Source organism: Nerophis lumbriciformis, linkage group LG16 (assembly GCF_033978685.3).
Source record: "Nerophis lumbriciformis linkage group LG16, RoL_Nlum_v2.1, whole genome shotgun sequence".
Lineage (NCBI taxonomy): Eukaryota > Metazoa > Chordata > Actinopteri > Syngnathiformes > Syngnathidae > Nerophis > Nerophis lumbriciformis.
The window spans coordinates 21,864,599-21,883,688 of NC_084563.2; the positions used below are offsets into that span (position 1 = coordinate 21,864,599).

At 40.2% G+C, this 19,090-nt stretch overlaps 1 protein-coding gene across 2 annotated transcripts in view; it reads left to right on the forward strand.

The window, feature by feature from the left end:
• Positions 1-19,090, forward strand: part of slit3 (slit homolog 3 (Drosophila)) — a 615,812-nt gene that overhangs the window by 422,171 nt on the left and 174,551 nt on the right. For both annotated transcript variants that reach the window (XM_061976782.1, XM_061976783.1), the window contains 5 exons: positions 1,022-1,093; positions 4,467-4,538; positions 7,499-7,570; positions 8,515-8,658; positions 10,779-10,942. In XM_061976782.1, coding sequence (XP_061832766.1) covers positions 1,022-1,093; positions 4,467-4,538; positions 7,499-7,570; positions 8,515-8,658; positions 10,779-10,942 — 524 coding nt within the window. The remainder of the gene's footprint in view (positions 1-1,021; positions 1,094-4,466; positions 4,539-7,498; positions 7,571-8,514; positions 8,659-10,778; positions 10,943-19,090) is intronic.

Here is a 19,090-nt window from a genome sequence, read left to right on the forward strand (position 1 = left end):
CCACCCGGACCACAGTCTTGGAGGCGTGCCTTAAAGGCACTGCCTTTAGCGTACTCTACGAGCTGTCGTCACGTCCGCTTTTCATCCATTCTAACATCGTTCAGACCCAGTCACAAGATATGTGCGGCTTCTGTACGCACACACGAGTGAATGCAACGCATACTTCATCAACAGCGATACAGGTTACACTGAGGGTACCAGTATAAAAAAACTTTAACACTGTTACAAATATGCGCCACACTGTGAATCCACACCAAATAAGAATGACAAACACATTTCGGGAGAACATCCGCACCGTAACACAACATAAACACAACAGAACAAATACCCAGAATCCTTTGCAGCACTAACTCTTTCGGGACGCTACAAAATACACCCCCCACTACCACCAAACCTCCCCCCCCCCCACACACACACCTTTTAGCGTCCCGGAAGAGTTAGTGCTGCAAAGGGTTCTGGGTATTTGTTCTGTTGTGTTTATGTTGTGTTACAGTGCGGATGTTCACCCGAAATGTGTTTGTCATTCTTGTTTGGTGTGGGCTCAAAATGTGGCGAATATTTCTAACAGTGTTAAAGTTTTTTATTCGGCTACCCTCAGTGTGACCTGTATCGCTGTTGATCAAGTGTGCGTTGCAAATTTGGCCCACGGGCCAGAGTTTGACACCAATGGTCTACTGTATGGAGTTGGAACTATACAGTCCCATTATAATGTGTTTATGCGCGAGGTCGAAACGGTAGCGCCAAATCTATTTGCACTGCAAAGGGTGCGTTCACACACATCATGTTTTGTTCGGTTTAAAAATGAGCCGTTTATTCTATTTGTGTGGTTCAACTTAATTCTGCTGCAGTTGGGTTCCACCTGTGATGTGAACCCGTGTTAAAATGATAGTAATAAGCATGCAGAAATAAAAATATGTTAAATAAAATGTGCAGCGAGTACCTTGGTGTCATAGTCACGATTGTATTAATAAAGATGTGACTTTCACGTTGACTTTCTACTCTTCTTTGTGTGTCTTGGCAGTCGTTTGGAGCAGAACTTGATCAAAAGCGTCCCGCCAGGAGCCTTCTCCTCCTACAAGAAGCTCAAGAGGATGTAAGTCCTTCCATATTGAATAGAACACAACCCCCCCCCCCCCCCCCCCCCAAAATCACCCAAATCAAAGAAATCCCTGCGAGTTCTGCACGGCCTCACAAGTCCTTAATCAAAACTTACGTTGGTTTTGTTATCTAGACGAAGCAGCAACAATCCTTTTCAACTTATATTAAATTGAATAGACTGCAAAGACAATATATTTAACGTTCGAACTGCACAACTTTGTTAATTTTTGCAAATATTAGCTCATTTGGAACTTGATGCCTGCAACATGTTTCAAAAAAGCTGGCACAAGTGGCAAAAAAGACTGAGAAAGTTGAGGAATGCTCATCAAACACTTATTTGGAACATCCCACAGGTGAACGGGCTAATTGGGAACATGTGGATGCCATGATTGGGTGTAAAAGCAGCTTCCATTCAGTCATTCACAAACAAGGATGGGGCGAGGGTTACCACTTTGTCAACAAATGCCTGAGCAAATTGTTGAACAGTTTAAGAACAACATTTCTCAACCAGCTATTGCAAGGAATTTAGGGATTTCACCATCTACGGTCTGTAATATCATCGAAAGGTTCAGAGAATCTGGAGAAATTACTGCACGTAAGTGATGATATTACGGACTTTTGATCCCTTAGGCGGTACTGCATCAAAAAGCGACATTGTGTGTAAAGGATATCACCACATAGTCTCAGGAACACTTCAGAAAACCACTGTCAGTAACTACAGTTGGTCGCTACATCTGTAAGTGCAAGTTAAAACTCTACTATGCAAAGCCAAAGCCATTTATCAACAACACCCAGAAATGCCGCCGGCTTCGCTGGGCCCGAGCTCATCTCAGATGGACTGATGCAAAGTCTAAAAGTGTTCTGTGGTCTGAGGAGTCCACATTTCAAATTGATTTTGGAAACTGTGGACGTCATGTCCTCTGGACTAAAGAGGAAAAGAACCATCCAAGTTGTTATAGGCGCAAAGTTGAAAAGCCAGCATCTGTGATGGTATGGGGGTGTATTAGTGCCCAAGACATGGGTAACTTACACATCTGTGAAGGCACCATTAATGCTGAAAGGTACATGCAGGTTTTGGAGCAACATATGTTGCCATCCAAACAACGTTATCATGGACGCCCCTGCTTATTTCAGCAAGACAATGCCAAGCCACGTGTTACATCAACGTGGCTTCATAGTAAAAGAGTGCGGGTACTAGACTGGCCTCCCATTTAAAATGTGTGGCGCATTATTAAGCGTAAAACACGACAACGGAGACCCCAGGATTGTTGAACAACTTAAGCTGTACATCAACTAAGTGTTGCTAAAAGGAAAGGCCATGTAACACAGTGGTAAAAATGTCCCTGTGCCAACTTTTTTGCAATGTGTTGCTGCCATTAAATTCTAAGTTAATGATTATTTGCAAAAAAAATTAGGTTTCTCTGTTGGAACATTAAATATCTTGTCTTTGCAGTCTATTCAATTGAATATAAGTTGAAAAGGATTTGCAAAAATAAATAATACTGGTGAACATGTACAAATATTATTAATACTACTGGTGGCAAAATATAAAGTTTTCCAGTTCAAACGTTAAATATCTTGTCTTTGCAGCCCATTCAATTGAATATAAGTTGAAAAGGATTTGCAAATCATTGTATTCTGTTTTTATTTACCATTTACACAATGTGACAACTTCACTGGTTTAGGGTTTTGTACAAGGAACACTTAAAACATTGACAGCAAATTCATAACAAACACGCAAGTTGATAAAAAACAAAGCCTCAAAAAAAAATATTCACATTTTCCTTGCGGTGTAAAAAAAATCTGATTTGGCCCACATTGGCAGAAGCATATTAGAAAGTATCTACCAACCAACGTATCTGGATCATCCAACGTACTCCATCATTCTTAATTAATTATTGTGACCACTGGGTGTCGCCAAAACGCTAATTGTCACTCCACTTCAAAAGTGTCAGTCCTGTTAGAAGTTCAAGCGTTTATCTGTTCAATGTTCAACTCCAAAAATAAAGTTCAACTCTTTGGGCTCTTTTAACGCTTTGAAAGAAAAAAAATAAGCGACTAAGCCTGTGTTGGTATTCTGATGTTTTTATAAACTTTATATTGCAAGACAATGAATATACTGACTGAAGCAGAGGCGTACTGTTGGGATTATTTTTTTTTTTACTTGCATTCCATAAAAAACACTAGTATAAGTGAAGCGCTGACATTTTGAATATTGTGCAAAAGTTGGTTAATTCCAGCAATTAGACTTGCAAAGTGAAACTAATATCAGCTCATAACAGACAAATAAAATATTCCAAGCCTTATTTTTATATAAGTTTAATTATTATGGCTTCCAGCCTGTGAAAACCTTGAATTGAAATTCACAGACAATTTGGGGTTTTCAAAAACTAAGTCAAAATTTTAACAAATTAAGTATTGACATATCTCACTTTGCATGTAAGAAATGTATATGACATTAGTTTCACATTTGAAGTTGAACTGCTAACATCAATGAACTTTTGCACTATATTACATTTTTTTTAGTTCCAACCGTGAGTAAGATCTACTGTGTACCGTATTTTTCGGAGTATAAGTCACACCGGAGTATAAGTCGCACCTGCTGAAAATGCATCATGAAGAAGGAAAAAAACATATATAAATCGCACTGGAGCCCAGCCAAACTATTAAAAAAAATGCGACTTATAGTCCGAAAAATACGGTGTATAGTTTCTTTATGCGTCATATAACGTACACTTATTCAGCCTGTTGTTCAATATTCTTTATTTATTTTAAATTGCCTTTCAAATGTCTATTCTTGGTGTTGGCTTTTATCAAATACATTTCCCCCCAAAAATGCGACTTATACTCCAGTGCGACTTATATATGTTTTTTTTTTTTCTTCTTTATTATGCATTTTCGGCCGGTGCGACTTATACTCCGGTGCGACTTATACTCCGAAAAATACGGTATTACAATTCCTGCCAATATCGGATTGCAGTCCAATATCGGTATTGGAAGTAAAGACCCCCACGCCCATATATGGTCTTCCTCATGCTCCCAGCTGCAGATTCCTTCATGACAGGCAGACACGTGCAAGGCCGTGAGGTCATCACTCAAGCACCCAATCATCATCCCGCCATGGGAGCATTCAATAATAAATCCCACGTCATGCATGTGAGCGCTTAACGTGTCTGCTTTTCCTCTCCTTTCCCTCCCCTCGCGTCCTTCTCATTCCATCCCGTCTCGCTGTCCGTCATCCCCTACCTCATTTACTTACACCTACTTCCTCTCCCCCCCCCACCCCGCCTTGACCTCTGCTGACGTGCGCTGTCAGCGACAGTCGGAGGACACGTGTATCACTAATGCACTTCCTCCCCCTCCTCCAGAGACCTGAGCAAGAACCAGATTTCTGACATCGCCGCCGATGCCTTCAGTGGCCTCCGCTCGCTCACCTCGCTGTAAGTACCACGCCGGAGTTCAGCGAATAGGAATATAGTGGCTGAGGAACACGTGTGTGTGTGTGTGTGTGTGTATGTGTGTGTGTGTGTGTGTGTGTGTGTGTGTGTGTGTGTGTGTGTAATCACCCTCTGTGTTGTTTGCTGTACGGACTGAGTGTGATAAGAACATGAAGGACAGTTTAATTTGAATCAATCAGTAGTGTGAAAAGGAGACGGACAGACGGACAAGAAAGGGCGGGCAAGGTGAACTCTGCTGGGTGTTAGGAGTGACACACACACACACACACACACACACACACACACACACACACACACATAATTGTATTTCTTACCTTCTTGAGACCTGAGAAAAATGCTTAGCTCTTTAGGAGCACCCTTTCTAGATATATAAAGAAGTGTATTTACAACATTAATAATATATACATACTATGCAAATATAAAAAAAGCTTGTGGTGAAAAATGAGTTGGAATTTCCCAAGAAAAAGGTCACAATTTCATAAGAAAAACTTTTAATTTTGGCAGTATTATAATAAAAGTCGTCATTTTACTCAACGCAAGTCAAAATTTTACAAGAAAAACTGAACATTTGTGCAATGTTTTGATACAAGTTTGAATTTTACTCAATAACAGTGGCAATTTTACAAGAAAAAGCTAAAATTGTTGGCAATTTTATGAAAAGAGTTCCAATTTTGTATTTTATTTTATTTTTTATTTTTTAATTCAGTCATTGGTGGAGCTAAGGATAATATTTGAATATTGTTTTTAATATTGCCGTGCAGCATTTTGGAAACATTTTGTTGTTTAAATGTGCTATATAATTAAAGTGGATTGGATTGGATTGAATTTTACTCGACAAAGGTCGCTATTTTAGAAGAAAACTTTAAAATGTTGGCAATATTATAATAATCTGAATTTTTACTTGGCAAAATGATGACAAAAGTCGTAATTTTACTCAAAAAATGTCAAGCAGAACAACTGGCAATATTGTGATAAAAGTCAGACATGTCATGACAAATGTTGCCATTTTGCATTAAAAAGTAATCATTTTACGAGAAAATATTGCAATATTACAGAAACAAAGAATATGAGAATTTGTTCCCAATTGTATAAGAAAAAAGTCAATACATTGTGAGAAAAAGACTGCTTTTAGTTAATGTATTATTATTTTTTTATTTTTTGTTTGTAATTGTTTTTTAATCTTCATTATTTATGTCAAGTTATTGCAGTATGTCTCTATATACATATTTATTTAAATGTTTTTATTAATTTGGGCCAAAGGGAGCGCATTTAAATTTTTTACACACACTTGTTATTTCATATGTTGACCAGAGGGGCAGCACTTTTAAAACCCAACACAGTCAATTTTAAAAATCACTCCTTTTTGGGACCACCCTCATTTTAAAAGATGTCACCACCAGGGGTGCTAATGAGACATTCTCTATTAGATGCAATGAGGTGGCGACTTGTCCAGGGTGTACCCCGCCTACCGCCAGAATGCAGCTAAAAGAGGCTCCATCACCCCCCGCCACCCCAAGAGGGACAAGCGGTAGAAAATGGATGGATGGATGCAATGGTTTTCCGTATTGGGACCATGATTTATGTCCTAACTTGTTCACACCTCCTCATATGGAAGCTACTTTTCCTTGTTGGTGTCTCAAGAAGGGTAGAAATACAAGAACTCACACACACGTACACACACATATTCTTGTATTTCTTACCTTCTTGAGACCTGAGAAAAATGCCTACTTCTTTAGGACCACCCTTTCTAGATATATAAAGAAGTGTATTTACAACATTAATAATATATACATACTATGCAAATATAAAAAAAGCTTGTGGTGAAAAATGAGTTGGAATTTCACAAGGAAAAGGTCACAATTTCACAAGAAAAACTTAGAATTTTGGCAGTATTATAATAAAAGTCGTCATTTTACTCAACGCAAGTCAAAATTTGACAAGAATAATTGAACATGTGTGCAATATTTTGATAAAAGTTGGAATTTTACTCAATAACAGTCGCAATTGTACAAGAAAAAGCTAACATTTTTGGCAATTTTATGAAAAGAGTCCAAATTTTACTCGACATAGGTCGCAATTTTAGAAGAAGACTTTAAAATGTTGACAATATTATAATAATGATCAGATTGTTTACTTGGCAGAATGATGACAAAAGTCATCATTTTACTTAGAGTGTCACTATTTTACAAGAATAGCAAAACAATTGGCAATATTGTGATAGAAGTCAGAATTTTATATGATAAATTTCATCGTTTTGCATGAAAAAGTAATAATTTTACATGAAAAAGTAATAATTTTACGAGAAATATTGCAATATTACAGAAACAGAAAGAATATGAGAAATTGTTCCCAATTTTATAAGAAAAAAGTCGACACATTGTGAGAAAAAGACTGCTTTTAGTTAATGTATTATTATTTTTTTATGTTTTGTTTGTAATTGTTTTTTAATCTTCATTATTTACTTCAAGTCATTACAGTATGTCTCTATATACATATTTATTTTAATTTCTTTATTAATTTTGGCCAAAAGGAGTGCATTTAAATTTCTTACGCACACTTGTTATTTCATATGTTGACCAAAGGGGGATAACTTTTAAAACCCACACAGTCAATTTGAAAAATGCTTCCTTTTTGGGACCACCCTCATTTTGATAGATTTCACCACATAATGAGACATTCTCTATTAGTTCCGTATTGGGACCATGATTTATGTCCTAACTTGTTCACACCTCCTCATATGGAAGGTACTGTTCCTTGTTGATGTCTCAAGAAGGGTAGAAATACAAGAACACACACACCAGCGTACACGTTAAGATGAAATGGTCCAAAAAATGTTTTATTTTTGCATAAAATACATAAAATGAGACTGAAAATAAGTTTTATCTACGCATGAGTTTGCACATTTTAGCCTCTTCCTAGCCTTGTGGACTTGTCTTGTGCAGGGTTCTGTACGGCAACAAGATCACGGAGCTTCCCAAAGGGCTGTTCGAAGGCCTGGTGTCACTACAGCTCCTGTGAGTACTTTCTCTTTGAATGGATATTTGTTTACACTTTATGTTTAGTTGTGCAATATTAAAGAAGGTACCGTATTCTTCGGACTATAAGTCGCAGTTATTTTTATAGTTTGGCCGGGCTACAGTGCGATTTATATATGTTTTTTTCCTTCTTTATTATGCATTTTCGGCAGGTGCGACTTATACTCCGGTGCGACTTATACTCCAAAAATATGGTATATTAAAACTGGGGGGACAGTTTGGCAAAAAAAAAAAAAAATGTTGTACCACTGTACTAGAAACATAAACTTAGTGCCTGTATTTGTCAGTGAAAAAGTGTTGATAGCCTGGAAAGTTGAGTCGGCGCTGAAAAGTGGCCATTAGAGGACGCTTATGTGTTACAAGGAAGAAGCAGGGTCAGCCAAAGTTAGCATTGGGGTTTATTTATTGGGGTTTATATTTCATATCTTGCCCCGCGTCCTCTAATTTTTCTTGTGGTATTGATTCAGCACAACTGGAACCACTAAAGTACTACTAACAGTATCTGCTTTTGTCAAAGGAGCCGAGTGGGTTCCATGCAGGGCAACAGGTGCATATGTGATGAGAACATAACATACACATGAGCAGTGATATCCCAATTCAGTCCAAACGAATGCATTTTAACATCTACCGCAGCATATGGTAGAAATAAATAGATATGGAGCTGCTTCACTGGAGCTGACTGTGACATATGGTCCATGCAAGCGCTGCAGTCCACCAGCAGAACACTACTAATGTTCCAGGCTTTTCCATTATAAAGTGAAGCCAAGCAAAGACAATGAGGACGAGTCATTTTTCTTCACGTTAGGGTGCCTATTCATAGACCAAGGTTATAGCACCCCTCATTACCATCAGAATTATTTGATCTTTTACCTGCCAGACAATGTTATTCTGCAAAAAAATTTGGAACAAACTTTGTGTTTCAGACTCTTGAACGCCAACAAGATCAACTGTCTCCGCGTCAATACCTTCCAAGACTTGCACAACCTCAACCTGCTGTCGCTGTATGACAACAAGTTACAAACCATCAGCAAAGGACTTTTTGCGCCACTGCGGTCCATTAAAACGCTGTAAGTACCTGAAACTAAAAAAAAAAAAAAAGTATATGATTGTACTCAGGGCTACTGCAATCGTGCTGCTTTTCTACCATTTGTTACTTAATAAACCCTAAATGATCTACGGACCGACGGACGGACGACTGACGAACGGACAGACCGGGCAACCTATCAATCGACCGGCTGACCGATCGATTGAGCAACGGACAAACTGAAGGACAAACCGACCGACCAAACGACCAGCCCGCCGGCTGACCTATCGAATGACCTATTGGCTATACCAATCGACTATACTGATCGACCGACCGATTGCCCGACCTATCGAGCGACCTTTCGACCAACCTATCGCCCGAACTATTGGTCAATAGGTCGGTGGGTTGATAGGTCGCTACCAATCGACCGAGCTATCGATTATATCAATCAGCCGACCAATCGCCCGACCAATCGCCCAACCCATAGACCGACCCTTCGCCCGACCTATTGCCCCACCTACCGCCCGACCTATCGCCCGGCCTATCAACTGAACTATTGGTTGATAGCTTGGTACCAATCAATATTGATTATATTGATCAACGACAAATCCATCGACCTATAGACTAACCTATAGCCCGACCGACCTATCGCCTGACCTATCGCACGACTTATCGGACGACTCATCGCCCGAACTATTGGTCAATAGGTAGGTACCAATCGACCGCGCTATCGATTATATCAGTCAACCAACATATCAAACGCCCTATTGAACAACCTATTGCTTGACCTGTTGCCCGACCTATTGCTCAACCTGTCGCCCGACCTGTCGCCCGACCTGTCGCCCGACCTGTCGCCCGACCTGTCGCCCGTCCTACCGCCCGACCTATCGCCTGACATATCGCTTGACATATCGACCGATCTATCGCCCGACTTATCAACTGAACTATTGGTCAATAGGTTGGTGGATTGATAGGTTGGTACCAATCAATATTGATTATATTTATCAACGACAAATCCACCGACATATCAACTAACCTATTGCCCGACCGACCTATCGACCAACCTATCGCCCGAACTATTGGTCAATTAGTAGGTACCAATCGACCGGGCTATCGATTATATCAGTCAACCGACATAGCAAACGCCTTATCGACCGACCTATTGCTCGACCTATCGACCGACCTATCGACTGATCGATCGCTCGACCTATCGCCCGACCTATCGCCCGAACTATCAACTGAACTATTGGTCAATTGGTCGGTACCAATCGACCAAGCTATCGATTATATCAATCAACCGACATATCAAACGACTTATCGAACAACCTATCGCCTGAACTATAGGTTGGTGGGTTTATAGGCCGGTACCTATCGACAAAGCTATCGATTATATCAATCAACCAACCTATCGACCGACCTATCGACCGACCTATTGGTCAAAAGGTCGGTACCAATTGACCGAGCTATCGATTATATCAATCAACTGACATATCAAATGACCTATCGAACAACCTATCGCCTGAACTATAGGTCAACAGGTTGGTGGGTAGATAGGTCGGTACCTATCGACAGAGCTATCAATTATATCAATCGCCCGACCTATCGACCGACCAATCAATCAACTGAACTATTGGTCAATAGGTTGGTATATTGATAGGTTGGTACCAATCAATATTGACTATATTTATCAACGACAAATCGACCAACCTATCGACTAACTTATTGCCCGACCTATTGCCCGATCGACCTATCGACCGACTTATCAACTAAACTATTGGTCAATAGGTAGGTACCAATCAACCGCGCTATTGATTTTATCAGTCAACCGACATACCAAACGCCCTATTGAATAATCCATTGCCCGACCTATTGCCCGACCTATCACCCGACCTATCGCTCGACCTATTGCCCAACCTATCAACTGAACTATTGGTCAATTGGTCGGTACCAATCGGCCGAGCTATCGATTATATCAATCAACCGACATATCAAACGACCTTTCGAACAACCTATCGCCTGAACTATAGGTCAACAGGTTGGTGGGTTGATAGGTCGGTATCTATCGACTGAGCTATCGATTTTACCAATCAACCGACATATCGACCGACCATTCGACCAAAACCTGTACTTACTTGTTGACAAAATATTCTCACTTTTCATCAGCCATCTGGCCCAGAATCCTTTCATGTGCGACTGTCACCTGAAGTGGCTGGCGGACTTCTTGTTTGACAACCCCATCGAGACCAGCGGTGCACGCTGCAGCCACCCCAGAAGACTGGCCAACAAACGCATCAGCCAGGTTAAAGGCAAGAAGTTCCGCTGCACAGGTGAGCGTGCACTTTCCCTCACATCAAGTTGATAATATCTGAGTTAGAGTCTTTGGATCTCTCCTAAAACTGGTTCTGGCTGCCCTCCTTGCTTTGGACCCTCCCTTGTTCTTGCTCCCCCTCTTCCTCTGATTACATCGCAGCAGTTTTATGGCTCCGCCTTCTTCCCCGTGCGGATCTTCTTGTTTTAACCGCTCAGTATTTTCCCTGCCCATCCCGCCTCCTGTGTGTGGACCTGCGCTCTGGCTCGTGCAGCTGTCTCTTGTGCTTGATCTAACCATGTGGCCCCGCCTGCTGTGACTTCACATGGTTCCGTCAAGCGCCAGGGACCGCCTCGCACACGCTCGCCTGCATCTACTGGCCAATACCGTGACTCGGAGCAGGAAACTGAGGGCTTAACGGAAGAACTGTCATAGTAGCACCTTGCGCACAGTGACACTCAACAAGGCTCTACTCGCAAAAACTGGCACAAGGAGGCACTATACTTAGTACCTGGTGGAGTCAATACCATACGGGTGACAAAATGAAAAAAAAAAACATGCTAACATTAGCTTACTCTGTTGATCCACAGTCTACACTTTGCTGTTTTTTATTGCTGCCCTCAGTCTCCTTTTAGGTAAAACGTTGCAGAAGAAGTTTTCCATTGTCGTTATTTATTTTTATGTCGTTAGTTCAATGCAGGTTTTTTTTTTTTGCGACTTCAGAGTGAAAAAGCGTGCTCGGGAAACACTTAAGTGATTTTCATTTAATTTTTGGGATGAATAATATTCTGTTTAAAAGGCAAAACACATATTAATTCAGAAAGAGGAGTCTGTGGGTTGGGGGCCATTCTCGGCCCACAGCTCGAGTTTTGTGGGCTCGCAGCATATTGTCGAGAAAAAAATAACAGTAAGAGTGAGAAAAAAGCAAAAAAAGACTTAGGGGCCAATCTACTGAGATCTGAATTACTATAAAATGGTGTGTACTATTACTGGGCATGTTGCGTGTGATCTACTAAGACTACATGTACAATAAGTAAGAAGTGCAAAATTGGTGCAGACCACTCTATTTCATTTAATTTAATGTCATTTATTTTTGTGTGAACTCATTTCCCTCCACAGTCATGTTATCATGATGTTGTCATCTGTAACACCTTTTCTGCAGTATAGAATCGCAATCTGTCAACAACAGTACCGTATTTTCCACACTATAAGGTGCACTTAAAATCCTTGTTTTTCCCCTCAAAACTCAACAGTGTGTCTTTTAACCCGGTGTGCCCAATGTACGGAATAATTCTGGTTTTGCTTACCGACCTCGAAGCAATTTTATTCGGTACATGGTGTAATGATAAGTGTGACCAGTAGATGGCAGTCAAACATAAGAGATATGTGTAGACTGCACTATGATGGCAATAGGACTCAAGTAAACAACAGCAACATTGTATATGTTCCATTGAAAATATATTACACACGGCGCTCAAAAATCTTTCAAAATGTTTTAGTACGACTTTGGTAAGCTATGAAGCCTCTTGATGGATTGTCGGCGCATTAAACATAGGAGTATTATTATTATGGTGTGTGTATAAGGTAAGACATATTATCTAGTGTTTTGTTTCACAATATTATGCAAAAGCAACTTTTCTTACCTTTTGGTACCTGCTAATCTGTATTTGAGATCTGCATTAATCCTGAAAAATTGCGCGTGTCCGCCTTTGTAGTCCGTGGTGATGCCATAGTCGATAAGCTTCTTCTTGTTCTCTATCTTCTTGTTATGGGACATTCATCCTCCGCTGTTGCCATTTCTAATATAAAGTAGTGTAAAGTTCTTACTTATATCTGTCAGTAAACTCGCCATGAAAGCGCTAAAACATACCGGTGTAGTGAGTTTACATTATTCACCCAAGGAACTTTAGTTATTAGAGAGTTCCGGTCAGAAGGTTTTTCACGGGACACATTTCCGGCCTTGTTGTTGTTTCCGGATAAGGAGATGTTGCTCTGTTATTGATTGGAGTAAAGTCTGAATGTAGAACACAAGGAAGTGTTTTCAATTTTGAATAAAAAAAAATAATAATATGACTCCTATAATGGGCCTTATAATCCGGTGTGCCCTGTGGTTTCGCAAAATACAGTAACTATTTTTTAGAGCGCGTCTGGAACCATCCGAACGCAAGTAAATGCATATTACAAGACATTTCATCTAGGAGATATGTTATAATAATATATCGACAGACAATTGTATACATATAATGTAAAAAGACACAAAAACGCATCAAATTAATTTGTTTTAATCAGTCCCTTTAGAATTCAGCAGCTATAAAACTAGAACACATTGCTGAATAGATATGTTATATTTTTATTTTTGAATCTATTTATTTGAGCCATTTCCTAGCAACTGCCAGTTTGCACGTCCTTTATCGACGTGGACCACTGCAGGCCAAAGTGGTCCAAACTGGATTTTTGCCCGTCTGACTGTTTACACTGCAAGTAAAATGTGATTTTTATCAGACTCCAGTGTAAACGTGCATGTGGCCCCAATCTGGCCCCGGTGTGGCCTAGACGCCACTTGCATGCGCAGTTCGTTAAAATGAAAACAAAATAAAATAAAAGTCGCCGCGCCTTAAAATGTTTTATTTTTTTACGTGAAAATAAATGAAAGCAATATAATGTATAAATGGAGGTATGTAGTGTAATTAGGGATGTCCGATAATATCGGACTGCCGATATTATCGGCCGATAAATGCTTTAAAATATCGGAAATTATCGGTATCGGTTTCAAAAAGTAAAATGTATGACTTTTTAAAACACCGTTGTTTACACGGACGTAGGGAGAAGTACAGAGCACCAATAAACCTTAAAGACTTGGGCGTGCCGGCCCAATCACATAATATCTACGGCTTTTCACACACACAAGTGAATGCAAGGCCATACAGGTCACACTGAGGGTGGCCGTATAAACAACTTTAACACTGTTACAAATATGCGCCACACTGTGAACCCACACCAAACAAGAATGACAAACACATTTCGGGAGAACATCTGCACCGTAACACAACATAAACACAACAGAACAAATACCCAGAACCCCGTGCAGCACTAACTCTTCCAGGACGCTACATTATACGTTATAAGTGTTAATAATGAAGGCAACACATGATGTAAGTGTCTATATTAGCTATAATAGCCTACTATCAAAGGCTGACGCAAATCTTTGTTGACAGAAAAGTTGTATTTTTATTTGCAACATTGGAAATCATTAGTAAAATGGAGGCTTCTCACAGGATGATATAACTTCTGGAAATGACTGTCTTAGAATGGCCAAAGGTGTAGATGTGACAGCAGGCTGTCTTCTTCGAATGGATTTATTACAATCTTTGCAAGCTGGGTAACGTTTGCTGTGGTCTGGAACAACATGGCACACAAACAACTATGAGAAATGCAGCCAATATTACATACAGATAATGTGTCACGAGACATGCAAATATAACTTAAATACACAGAGGACATAAGTAAATTAGCTCAAATATACATACAAACGAGGCATAATGATGCAATATGTACATACAGCTAGCCTAAATAGCATGTTAATATCGATTCGCTTGCGGTCATGGATTGACCAAATATGCCTGATAAGCACTCCAGCAAATCAATAAAATCAACAAAGCTCACCTTTTGTGCATTCATGCACAGTATAAAAAGTTTGGTGGACAAAATGAGACAAAGAAGGAGTGGCATAAAACACGTCTTTCTGTGGCAGCATCAGAGAAAGTTGTGCACGCAAACAAACTACGATGAGTTCAAGGATCGCTGAAATTAGTAGGGCAAAACGGTGCTTGCCAAATACTCTCATCAGTGAAGCATGTATAACGTAAACAGTGGGATTTCTAACAATTAGGAAGGTTTGTCCTCCTACAGAAAGTATATTAAAACAAAAAATACTTTTTTTTTTCTTCATCTTTTTCCATTTTCACACATCTCTGAAAGAGGTCCAGGGAGCCACTAGGGCGGCGCTAAATTGATTGCGCTTCTTATTCTTCTCACTTAAAGGCCTACTGAAATGCGATTTTCTTATTTAAACGGGGATAGCAGGTCCATTCTATGTGTCATACTTGATCATTTCGCGATATTGCCATATTTTTGCTGAAAGGATTTAGTAGAGAACATCGACGATAAACATCGCAACTTTTGGTCGCTGATAAAAAAGCCTTGCCTGTACCGGAAGTAGCAGACGAGTAGCGTGACGTCACAGGTTGTGGAGATCCTCACATCCGCACATTGTTTACAATCATGGCTACCAGCAGCGAGAGCGATTAGGACCAAGAAAGCGACGATTTCCCCATTAATTTGAGCGAGGATGAAAGATTTGTGGATGAGGAATGTGAGAGTGAAGGACTCGAGGGCAGTGGGAGCGATTCAGATAGGGAAGATGCTGTGAGAGGCGGGTGGGACCTGATATTCAGCTGGGAATGACTAAAACAGTAAATAAACACAAGACATATATATACTCTATTAGCCACAACACAACCAGGCTTATATTTAATATGCCACAAATTAATCCCGCATAACAAACACCTCCCCCCTCCCGTCCATATAACCCGCCAATACAACTCAAACACCTGCACAACACACTGGATCCCACAGCCCAAAGTACCGTTCACCTCCCCAAAGTTCATACAGCACAAATATTTCCCCAAAGTCCCCAAAGTTACGTACGTGACATGCACATAGCGGCACGCACGTACGGGCAAGCGATCAAATGTTTGGAAGCCGCATTTGCATGCGTACTCACGGTACCATGTCTGCGCATCCAACTCATAGTCCTCCTGGTAAGAGTCTCTGTTGTCCCAGTTCTCCACAGGCCAATGGTAAAGCTTGACTGTCATCTTCCGGGAATGTAAACAATGAAACGCCGGCTGTGTTATCCAGCACACCAGTCAAGGGGTGCATTCTACGGCGGGGGTGCGTTATCCGGCACAACACCTGCTGCAATACACCGCTTCCCACCTACAGCTTTCTTCTTTGCTGTCTCCATTGTTCATTGAACAAATTGCAAAAGATTCACCAACACAGATGTCCAGAATACTGTGGAATTTTGCGATGAAAACAGACGACTTAATAGCTGGCCACCATGTTGTCCCAAAATGTCCTCTACAATCCGTGACGTCATGCGCAGGCGTCATCATACCGAGACGTTTTCAGCAGGATTTTTCACGCGAAATTTCAAATTGCACTTTAGTAAGCTAAAGCCGTATTGGCATGTGTTGCAATGTTAAGATTTCATCATTGATATATAAACTATCAGACTGCGTGGTCGGTAGTAGTGGGTTTCAGTAGGCCTTTAAGTTTATTAAATCCGCTTTGCACGTGCAATCACGTTTGTGCGTGTTTTAATATATGCAAACCATAATTTAATGAGAAAAAGCTGACATTTTGATGTCAAATAATTAGTACAAATAATTAGTAATATTATTTAAAAAAAATTGTGTATTAATCTCAAAAAGGCCCAGGCATTCCATACCTTTTCAGTGGTCTATTTTGTGTTAGTCTTCAAATGACTGCACGGAGATGCATAAATGTTAATAGACAGTCCTTGGAGTTTAACATTGAGCCCCTTTTTATTGCTACAGTCACTTTAAGATTGTTAATTATTGTACCGCTCTGAGATCGGACATCACCTGCACACCTGCTCCAGCTGCTTAAACGGTTGTACGGCGGCGCTTCAGTGGCTCGCACGGCTCCTCCCAACGCTGCTTTTAAGACCTCCGAATCCTCCTCTGCTCCAACTAAAAAAAACTACTAATGAGCTTTCTGTGTTCTTAAAAATAGAATTCCTTCCTGGTGCCTTGCTACTAATCTCTCCCGGCAAGGTTTGTGGCAGCCCAGAGACTTTATTAGGACTGAAGGCGAGGTTCACACTGTAGGCCCTCATTTAGTGACGAAAACATACAAGTTTGAATGAAAGTTGAAGGAATCGGAGTTCCCTTTTAAAGTGGGTGTGGATATTTTAATTATATAACACTTTTTTATGCACAGGCAAGCATCAAACACAAAGTGCTGTAGAAAAAAGTATAAGAGAACATTGACAGGTGACAATAACAAAGCAAAAGCCAAACATGGCATGGCACCTTTGAGGCTTTCCCATTGGAGAATAACTCCAATTAACGCCATCTAGAAAATAGTGCAAAACATATGATCAAATATATGTCAAAATAAAATATAAATAATTAGAGATGTCCGATAATGCCTTTTTTGACGATATTGTCCAACTCTTAATTACCATTCCGATATCAACCGATATATACAGTCGTGGAATTAACACATTATTATGCCTAATTTTGTTGTGATGCCCTGCTGGATGCATTAAACAATGTAACAAGGTTTTCCAAAATACATCAACTCAAGTTATGGGGAAAAAAAATGCCAACATGGCACTGCCATATTTATTATTGAAGTCACAAAGTGCATTATTTTTTTAACATGCCTCAAAACAGCAGCTTGGAATTTGGGACATGCTCTCCCTGAGAGAGCATGAGGAGGTTGAGGGTGTATATTGTAGCGTCCCGAAAGAGTTAGTGCTGCTAGGGATTCTGGGTATTTGTTCTGTTGTGTGTTTATGTTGTGTTACGGTGCAGACGTTCTCCCGAAATATGTTTGTCATTCTTGTTTGGTGTGGGTTCACAGTGTGGCGCATATTTGTAACAGTGTTATAGTTGTTTATACGGCCACCCTCAGTGTGACCTGTATGGCTGTTGACCAATTTTGCCTTGCATTCACTTGTGTGTGTGAAAAGCCGTAGATATTATGTGATTGGATTGGGCCGGCACGCAAATGCGGTGCCTTTAAGGCACGCCCCCAATATTGATGTCTGGGTGGAAATCGAGAGAATGGTTGTCCTGGGAGATTTTCGGGAGGGGCACTGAAATTCGGGAGTCTTCCGGGAAAATTGTGAGGGTTGGCAAGTATGACTGGGAGACACAACTGCTCTGTGCTTTTCCCTACGTCCGTGTACCACTCCGTACAGCGGCGTTTTAAAAAGTCATAAATTTTACTTTTTGAAACCGATACCGATAATTTCCGATATTACATTTTAAAGCATTTATCGGCCGATAATATCGGACTGCCGATATGAACATCTCTATAAATGATACATTAAAAAGTTGATAAAAACATAACATTGAGAGAATAATACTAGTAATAATGATACAATAAAATAATTAAAAAAAACAGATGATCAGTAAAAAGGCTGATTTAAAAAAGGTGTGTCTTTAGCCTTTTTTTTAATAAAATTCAACGGTCTCTGCAGTCCTGAGCCTCTCTGGCAAGTCTCACCGTGGGTCTTTGTTCTGGTGTTTGGTAAAGGCCAAAGTACCTCAAGATCCACGAGGGTTGATACAGTACAAGCAGGTCAGATAGATAATAACTTTAAAATCGAGGGGGAAGGCAATGCAGCGACTTTAAAACTGGTGTAATGTGCTCCCGCCCCTGGTCCTCGTCAGCACGCGTGCAGCTGAGTTTTGGTGATGATTGCATTACGATAGTCTAAAGAAGTGGTCCCCAACCACCCGTGGATCGATTGCCGCACAAGAAAAAAATAAAATAAAATAATAATAATTTTTTTTTTTTTTTTTTTAATTAATTCAACATAAAAAACACAAGATACACTTACAATTAATGCACTAACCCCAAAAACCTCCCTCCCCCATTTGTTTGTTTATTTCTGTTATTAATATTCTGGTTCCTACATTATAGATCAATATAGTCTGCAGGGATACAGTCCGTAAGCACCCATGATTGTATTTTTTTATGACAAAAAAAATCAACCCTCCCGGTCCGTGGGACAAATTTACAGTTACAGTTACAAAAAGGTTGGGGACCACTGGTCTAAAGGACAGGAAATCAAATCTTGCATTAGATACTCCGTGTTGGCCTGGTGAGAGCTGAAGTTGCAAAGGAATGACCTAAGTACTGTTTTATAACGTGGAAATGTGCCCCCTAGTGGATTAGCATATAAATGCAATCGGATTGAGCGTTTCGCAAGAATTTTGATCCGTCTCGTCCTTCGTTTGGTACCCGTTTTATAAACGAGGCTGGCATTTCATCGCGGTACTTGTACGGTTTCTCTTGTGTTTGTTCTGATGACAGTGGTTCAGAGTTGTGGGTGAGGTCTGGTTTT